At 41.5% G+C, this 9,517-nt stretch overlaps 1 protein-coding gene across 2 annotated transcripts in view; it reads left to right on the top strand.

Annotated features, from left to right (window-relative positions):
• The window catches only part of mapkapk2a (MAPK activated protein kinase 2a), a 35,547-nt gene extending 31,953 nt beyond the window's left edge, over nucleotides 1-3,594 (top strand). For both annotated transcript variants that reach the window (XM_079511240.1, XM_079511239.1), the window contains exon 10: nucleotides 43-3,594. In XM_079511240.1, coding sequence (XP_079367366.1) covers nucleotides 43-192 — 150 coding nt within the window. In that variant the 3' untranslated portion in view covers nucleotides 193-3,594. The remainder of the gene's footprint in view (nucleotides 1-42) is intronic.
• The last annotated feature ends 5,923 nt before the right edge of the window (nucleotides 3,595-9,517 follow it).

Below are 9,517 nucleotides of genomic sequence, written 5' to 3' on the forward strand. Positions count from 1 at the left end.
TGGTCTTCTCTTAATAACAAGCTGTTTTTGCACCCTCCGCAGGAGGAAATGACCAGTGCCTTGGCGACCATGAGGGTGGACTATGAGCAAATCAAGATTAAGACCATCGAGGACTCGACCAATCCACTGCTAATGAAGAGAAGAAAGAAAGCCACCAACGCCATCGCAGATGCACAGTCACCCGACCACTGAAAGATGCACACACACACACACACACACACAGGTTGTACAAGAAGAAGCAATAATTGTCGACACGCGGGAATTGGGAGGCACATCGCATGTATTTTCTTATCGTTTTATTGTCCTTGGCAAGTTCTAATGTTTTTGTAGGAGTCTTTTATTTTTTATATATATATGTATATATATAATTATCACTGAACCGATTTAACAAGCCGACCACTCTGCTATGATAGAGGGGGAAGTAAACCAGTCAAAGAGATTATAAGTTACAAAAAAGAAGAGGGGGGAGAGAGAGAAATGGATCTCTCCTCTCCTCTCTTTTCCCCAGCTAACACATTGTACTGAGAGGGGGATGGAACAACAGCTTTTGCATTCGCACTCGTTTTAGTCTTCCAACCCCCTCACTTCTAGCTCAAGACCCTAAAACCTGTGATTGTTTTGACATCTGATGGCTAACCCCCACCCCCACCCACAAATAATGCAAGGGAAAATGTACCTGGTAAACCATCCCGGTCGCGTGAATTCACGCAGCGGGATGGTTTACCAGTCTTATGGGAAAATGTTTTCTTCTACGTGATTGCAGAGTATTTTTGAAAAGACAAATGGAATGTAAGTAAGCGCTCTTGTCTCTGGCCCCAGAGCAGGAAGGAGGAGACTTCCTTAGCTCATTCTTTGTTCCAGGGGGGTCAGGAGCGTCTGTAAAGGTTCAAATTTTAAGTGAATGTAAAGCCGAGGCCTTGTCATCATAACGCCACTCGATGGCCGCGCCTCGTCTCGCCATCTCTCTCTCTCTGCAACAGTAATACTAGGGCTGGGCAATATGACTTAAAATATCAAATTATTGAATGATTATTTCAAACCTTAGCCTGGATTGATGAACGATTGTTTAAATACAGGTAAATAAATACATAAATAGTGTAAATAGGAGATCTACAAGCTCACATTCTCACAATGCATTTTGTGACGCATTGTGAGCTTGTAGATACTAGGCTATATTTGTACAGTGAAGTACAATACAGGGTTACAATATAGTCGATTAGAAAGAAGCTATTAGAATCTTTTGTGTCGATTCGTTGAAAAAATATATACTTGTGTATATTAAAAAAAATGTACGTATCGGTCAAATCTTTTTTTTTTTTTTTACGTATCGGTCTATAACTCTATAACTATTTTGGGTTAATTGCCCAGCCCTAAGTAACACACACTGGTCCAGGTACAAGTGGTAAGGGCAGAGAGAATGGAGTCACATGCAGAAAAACAGAACCGGGACAACACCTCCTGCAGGTAGCAGGAGAGTGTTTTTTGTTTGTTTAAATCTGTAGCATAATTATAGCCGTTGTTCTCAACCTGTGGGTAAAGACCCCTGGGGGTGGGGTGGTTTCGCTACATGATTTTTCTTTTAAGGCCTTTTTAAAAAGGCCATTACTGCATCAAAAGTAATCAATAAACTATACTGTAAAAACTGGTCAAACATTGACCAAAATTGTCTAGAAAGGGGGGGGGGGGGTCATGGCCTGAAAAGGTTGAGAACCACATATAGACCGTTGTTCATTGTTGCCGTGATGCAAAGCAACGGTGGACTTTTAACCTGCACACAGTAAAATCCTGAGTGTTAACCACTCCAATCCTAGTCAGGGTCCCCCGTTGGGCTCTGTACTGGTTCCGCTCGTATTTCCCGCTACACCAAATGGCTTTGCCGAAAATAGCGTGACGCATTGTGAGCTTGTAGATCTGCTGTTTTGTAGATTTGCTATTTCCACATGTTCGCACCACAATAGGGACACCAGGTTTCAAGTGATTTTAAAGGGAAACGTTTTGAACCTAAATCCTGATTTTGTGTGCATTCCATGAATCTGGTGACATTTCCCTTTAATTTAACTGATAGTGTTATCAATGGAAACATTAACACTGAGGAGTTTTACTGTTCACACATTGGTGCAAGCTTTTACCAATTTGATGCTTTAGAATCGTCTCTCCACACAGTGTTTCAGGTTAATGCTATGCAGATCGCCTTCATCAGCGTAAATTACTATTAGGATATTTTTTTATGCTTTTATCATTGATTTATCTGTGCAAATGTGTTGGGAGAGACACTGTATAGCAAAATAAGTGTGTGTGTCTGTAGCAGCACCTATAGGGTGACACGATGATTAGGGTTGGGAATCCCAACTTGGGATTCTTTGGGGTTTTAACGATTCCCGGTTCCTTAACGATTCTCTCTTAATGGTCCGATTCCATTACGGTTCCCTTTAACCGTACGGTTCCTAGAGTATAGGAACTCCGAGACTGTACAAATGGACCGTAACGATTCCTATAGGGCGTTCCTAACAGGTCTGCAACTCTGAGACTGCACACTCTCAGAATTATGGTGGTTCCTTGAAAACCACAGGTATTGTAATTGTACAGCAGACGTGAAGTCCACATACCAGCTCTGGCAGTGTGACGAAACCAGTTCCAAATGTTATGGAACCGATTCCTGGTTCCTCACTGTTGGATCTGGTTCCTCCCGATTCCTCTGGGTCCAGATCCCAACCCTGATGACGATGACCCACCCTGTTTACTGTTAGTTGCACGGTAGCACTGTAAAAACTGCAACTGAAAAAGCAGCTCAGAGGAGCTCAAAGGGACTGTATAAACCAACGTTGTCTGATACTTTCTGTTCTCCAGCCTTTTGTAGAGAATAGCAAACTCCACACACACACATGTCCTTGAAGATTTATTATAGGAAGCAGAGTAGCAGCTCCACAATACAGGACACAAGGTATTTCTTAGGAAGTAGAGTGTACTTCAGAACTGCTCTCCACACACTTCCTGGACGCTTCATGCGAACTAGAAAAAAGTACTTAAGAACTGCTCTCTCTCCACCATGGAAGCAAGTTCTGACATACCACCAGCACGCTACGCTACTGTATTATTAACATTCTGAACGGTTGTCAATCAATGAATAATTGTTTATAGTTCTTGTCTCCGACCTTTACCGTCGACACCTTCACGTAAAAAGGAAACCCGCCCAGCTCGACCTGGGGGATCACAGGAAATTATGATTCTTTGTCTTCTTTTTTGTTGTTTTTTTTTCCATTTTCGAGTTTAGTTTAATTCCACAGCGTTTTTTGTAAGGAATCACGTTTTTGTTTTCCTATCCCAATGTTCCCCATCAAATCTCACCATAAAGACAATGTTTATGTGACACTGTTATTTTGTTTATGTTGTTTCCTATACCAGAGGGGGGAGCACAGTTCAGTCCTCCTTGCACAGTAAAATCCAGACCGAACTCTGAGCAGAGTTACATTTAACACTGCAGATTCTCACTGAATACCTTTATTTTTTATTTTTTCCTTTCATTAGTTTGTTGAAGTCCAACTGCTGTTCTTTCTGTCTGCTTCAGCTTTGGATTAAAACAACATGTAAAACACATCTTGCCGCAGTGTCAATTTCCTTTCCTCGAAATGAATGATTATATATATTTTTCTTGTCTTGGCATTAGACCCATACCTTACGGGATTATAGAGCGTCGCAGTTCCGCCCCCTTTCAGAACAACGAGTGGCCCAGGAAATAATTCCCCATTCATTTTCCCCATAGGCTTTTCAAAAAGTATTTATTTAAAGACGTTTACGCCGGGGACAAAGCCAACTCGAGTTGTGACAAATCATGACAATAAACACAATGTTTTGGACCGATCAAATAATTAGAAGAAAATAAAGGCAGGGTACAAAACTTTTTGTTTTGTTTTTCTCAATACTAATTATTTGATCGGCCCAAAACATTGTGTTTATTGTCATGATTTGTCACAACTCGAGTTTACGCCGAGTAGAGTCGCTGCTTCTTCGCCTGGAAAGGAGCCAGCTTAGGTGGGGAGGTTCTCGAGGCACGTCCCACTGAGAGGAGACCCCGGGGCAGACCAAGGCGCAGTTGGAGGAAACACATCGACTCACTGGCCTTGGAACGTCTTGGGATCCCCCAGGAGGAAGTCACTAATATTGCTCTGGAGAGGGAAGTGTGGAGCTGTTGCCCCCACGATCCGACTACGGATAAGCGGTTGAAGATGGATGGATGGATATATCACCCCAGTGTGAAGTGAGGGCCGCTCTAATCATTGTACACATCAAGAATGGTGATCCCTAGTTGGCCAAGGGTTCCCACCGATATACATATGCCGATTTGCTCAGACACACAACGTCAATTCTCTATTCATTGTCAGTGGCATTTCACTGTTCAGACAACACATTTTAATGATTATTCAGACAACAAACATTAAAGCTGTATATAGGAGGGGCTAGCGCACTGTGCCCCAAAAAAGAAAAGAAAAACATAATATATGTTTTTCTTTTTTGTCTTCATATTATGGTTAATTCCCAAATCAAATGATATGTTTTCTTTGTCCATTTGTCCTATGTTTTCTCTACATTTGTGCGAATATCTTATATTCAAAAGTCCATACAAGTCTCTCTGTCACATATCAAATCTAGGTTTTGTTTTATTTTCCATTGAAGAAGTAATCCATGAATGTGTCTATCTGTGTTGGTTATTCTGTTAAAATTACAGTAACATAACTACAAATGCAAATTTGAACAAAAAATCAGTTTCACAAGGTAGCCTATTATATTCTCCACAACACATTCCCCCTAATCTTCACAAATGGTATATTCCCAGGTTCAGCGGGTCAGCACTCGGCACAGGTGCAATGCATTATTGTTATTAGCAAGGCAGTGGCGCGTTTTTTCAAGCAAGTGGCACTGGCAGAGAGTTTGGTTTACTTTAGGCTACTGATGGCAAAATGAAAAGGAAGCAGATTTGATCGTGCCGACAATGGATGAAGTTCTGAAATTCATTAATTTGGATCGAAACATTGGAGCAGAAGGATGGAAATGGACAACGCAACATTTGGACTTTATGTTGCCCCTCTTGACTTTCACTCTTATCTGAAGCCACATAGGCCCTAAGCATAGGCCGCGCATCACAGCCATCAGAAACGGTGAGAAATACAATTGCATTGCAGGTTCCTTCTTGATGTTCAATTGCTTGCTGTGTATTCTTGATGAATGTTGGAAATGTCTCAAAATAGCCCAACACACTCAAACTCAGACTCATACCCGCCTGATGCTGTCGTGACCTTGCCATACCTTAGCTATTACTGAATTGAACCTCTGGGCCAATAAAAATAAAAGTAGGGCACACACTAGTATGCACACACTTATCCTAGAAGTGTGTCTCTACTCTCTAGTCTAAATGTTCTGATTAATTGATAATTGATCACAGACATAGAGACACACAGTGCCACCCAGCAGTATTACAGCTGTCCGTACTCAAACAGACATACAGACATACATACATCAGGGACACGACAGCTGTTCATTGGAGCGGTTAGGCACTGCTTAAAAATCAGCAACATTTTGGTATAGGTATGATTCCGATATTGCATTTTTATTTATGAAATTACATCCCATACCAATAATTATGATGAACGATTAATTGTGTATCCCTAGAGACCCTGCAGCACTGGCAGATGTTGTAGAATGCGAAGAGATACTACCTGTATATGCTGCAGTGTTAGCTGTTGAGAAATAACGCCCGGCACGATGATTAAACATCGAGGCAAAGCCTGTTTTATTTTGAATAGCCAAGAAAGTATAAAATAATGGTTAAAGTGGTTAAAATCTAATAACACATGATGCTTTCCCGGTTTTAATGGGTTAACTGGTAGTTAACCAATATATTCACAGGATTTGAGGCTTCCCCCTGGGAATACATTACAAGCAAATACCTCTTATGCAAAGGGGAATCCTCTCCTTGGCCAAGTTAGAGGTACAGTATTTAGACTATCGGCCTACATGGCTACATAAACGCAGTTAAAGCATTGAGTCATCACAATTATTTGTGAATATTGGTTTCCCCAAACCGTGTAGAGCAGTGGTTCCCAAAGTGGGGTCCGGGAACCCCCAGCGGTCCTTGAGGGAGTTCCAGGGGGTACCCAGCGATAGTTAGGAACCAAATGGACCCTTATGGATCTGTAACTCTGAAGAGTGTACAAATGGAACCAAATGGACCCTAACGGGTCCATTTGGTTTGGCTCTTAGTATGGTGAAACCCACAGTCATATCGTCATACGGTGTGTGTGTGTGTGTGTGTGTGGGAGGGGGTAAAAGTCCCTGTTGTTGTTGTGTGTGTGTGATTCTTTTGAAGTGGCATGCCAGCCTTACCATGAAACACACCTCATATCCTCTCAGACATCAGATGTTCTGTTAGATGTAGACAACTCCTAGACTTGGCCCCAGACAGACGCATAGTAATACCCATATGCCAGCAAGAAACCTTTCACAAGATGATATCGTGATTTCCTCCCTGGGGCCTGTTCCACGAAATTTTAAATCCCGGCTTAATCTCTAATCCAAGTTTCGTGGAACGGGCACCTGGGCATGCATGGCAAGTTTTATTTGTATGGCACATTTCATACACAACACAATGGCAATTTCCAAGTGCAATATCACTAGTATTGTATTGTGTACGATCATTAAAGTTCACCCATTTTCTTATATTCTTATCTTATCCTCATATTTTACTAATAAAACCATTAAAATGGTCATTATGCAAGTTCTGCCTACTCTCCCCATGTCTAATTGATGGGCTGTGGACAGTTCAGAAACCTGCCTACCAATACCATCCTCGACACGGATTCCAAGCTAATAGCAACTACAGCCTTTCTCTTCCTGGAAAGTTAAAACAATAACAATTATTGTACAGTGTATATATATTAAAATACTACAGTTATTGTAGTGTCCACTTTACAGTTCTGTGTTCTTGAATCTCTAAATTAACAACTCAGAATTTTAGAAAATCTACAGCACATCCCAAATATGGTCATGTTGAGGATATGACTGCTGGTTGCATAATATCTGTGTTTGACAACTGCGCGTTGTCAGTGTCACTTCTGATTTTGCCTCCTAGTAAAAGTTACGTCACATCCTTGGACTTTGCAAACATTATTTCCGATAAAGATGCTAGCAGCCGGTATACTTCTGATCATCCTTCCCCTTACCCACCCCCCCCCCCCCCCCCTGCAACCTTAGATTGCAAAAGAAAAAACACAAAACAAAACTCTAACCCTCTCAGAGTTAAATGAATTCCTCAGGATTTCGTTTCGTTTTAGTGGCGCTTGCCGTATCACTATAGGAAGGACTGCAGTAGCACGTAGGGATGTACATGTGAATGAACTGTTTGTAGAACACTGTGATGCACGAGTGGATAAGTGTACGCAACTATGCATCAAGGCTACACTTCATCTTTCTAATATTATACACCTCTGACTGCACCTTTCGTGGTTGTCTTATGGAGGGGCCCTATCCCCTCCAACGTCTGGCTTTTGAAATTACGTCATATGGCAGCCAAGTCTATGGACTTTTAATGTTTGTTTACAGCAGTAAACGCCATGTGACGTCACGTGAGGCAATATAAATCTTGCACCCCTCACTTCACACAAGTGTGAATTTTCACTTTGTTTTGACAAGACGTGGACCTAAGCTCTGTCCCCACTGAATTAGTCTTGCGTTGCCAAACTGTTGCCTCTTTCACTTTCCATAGCATTCGGAGATTGTGGAATAGTTGTCTGGCTACACGAGACTACCACTGAATGGACACTGCACATTGCGGTTGGAAGCTTCCCTTATATGCAGAGCTGATGTGACAATGACAATCACTTGATGGCAAGCAAACAATGTGTCAACTAACTCTCGAACTGCTCTTGAGATAAATGGTTCAGATTTGGATTTATGGATTTAGCTTCCTCTCAGTGCGGAGCATCTTCTCTCTACATCCCTGCCCAAAAGGGGAAAAGGAGAAACGTCATGACTGCGGTCATCTATAGAAACTGTACCAATGTGTACTAGTGTATACGCACTTACAAAAACACCTCGCTTTCACTTGCACACTTAGTTGCCACCGGGGTTGTTTGTGACATACTGACGTCACCATGCCTGTATGGAAATGTACAACACTCAGTTTCCCAAATGATGCATGAAGATGAGATGTACTCTCCTTGTGATTGGGGAATTGTTGAAGAAGATATAGGAGAGAACGTTGCAGGAGTTTTAACCCATTAAGACCTGTGGGCGATTCTAAACATGTCGTCTAAAATGAAATAAAACGTATGTTTCCTCCAATCATGATGGAGCGGAGGCGGCGGGCCTTGGTGTGCGTGCTGTTGGCCTGTTGCGCGGCTTCCCCAAGAGCGTGTGCATGTGCACATCTTGTTACTGGGACGGACCAGGGTTTTTCACCCAAATCACTGAATGCTCCTTTAAAGTGGTTAAAATCTAATTTTGACACATACGCTTTCCCGGTTTTAATGGGTTTAGACAGTTTCTAAGCAAGTGGTTCCGTTACATTAGATTGAGATAAGAGCTATTTATTTTTATTTAACCTTTTAGCTTTATTTAAGCAAGCAACATTACGAGACAATAAAATACATTAGGGGTACAAAACGAGATAAAATTCTCGTTTTATCTCTATCAAATGTCATCTGTAATTTTCAAAATTTAGAATTGTAATGAAGCAATGAAGATAATGCATATAATGCAGTTTCTTGAGCAGAAATATACTCATCACATGATGACAGAATATCCTTTTTTGTATGTAGAAAATAAAATGGTTAAAAATCTACTGTGTACGACTTATAGTACCTTTTATTGTCATGTTAATCTGAGTGGATAGCGCACCAGAAATCAGAGCACGGTGGTTACAAGAAAAGTCACACTCTTTTCACCATCATCAGGTTACTGGAATGCTGATTCAAAAATGCTATTTAAGAATATGAATTGGCAATTGTAAGTTTTCTCTATGGAGAATAACTGGGGTCATCTTAAAGTCGTTTCATATAAGCATATGTGGTCCAAGAATATAGCTGTCACTGCGTTATTGTCAGGGAGGTGTCTCTGTATCGTTTGCAACAGTCAGATACTCATTATGATACAGTCTGTTTCTAGCGAAAATGTAACTAATTCAGTAGCAGTAACAATAACGTTTTCTCTCAGTCAGTTGATTCTTCATATCCATATGAGCGAAACGGCCGAGATGACATGTTTATTTTTCAAACACAGTTCTTATTTGAGACGATCTAAAATCCCCCTATGGGGATTACAATGCAAATAAAAAGTACATGAACCTGTGGATTTGAGCCCTCTAACGATATTGACGTCAGACTTCGGTGCTCTATGCCTCCCTTCTTAGCATCACGGGTTGGACTGGGGGTAAGTCCAGGGGGTGTTCTTGTGCATCACCGCCTCTCGCCACAGACACAGGAGATAGGCTCACGGATACACGACATTCACGGATAAACAACAGTTG

The sequence above is a fragment of the Electrona antarctica genome (assembly GCF_951216825.1).
Source record: "Electrona antarctica genome assembly, chromosome: 9".
NCBI classification, from domain to species: Eukaryota; Metazoa; Chordata; class Actinopteri; order Myctophiformes; family Myctophidae; genus Electrona; species Electrona antarctica.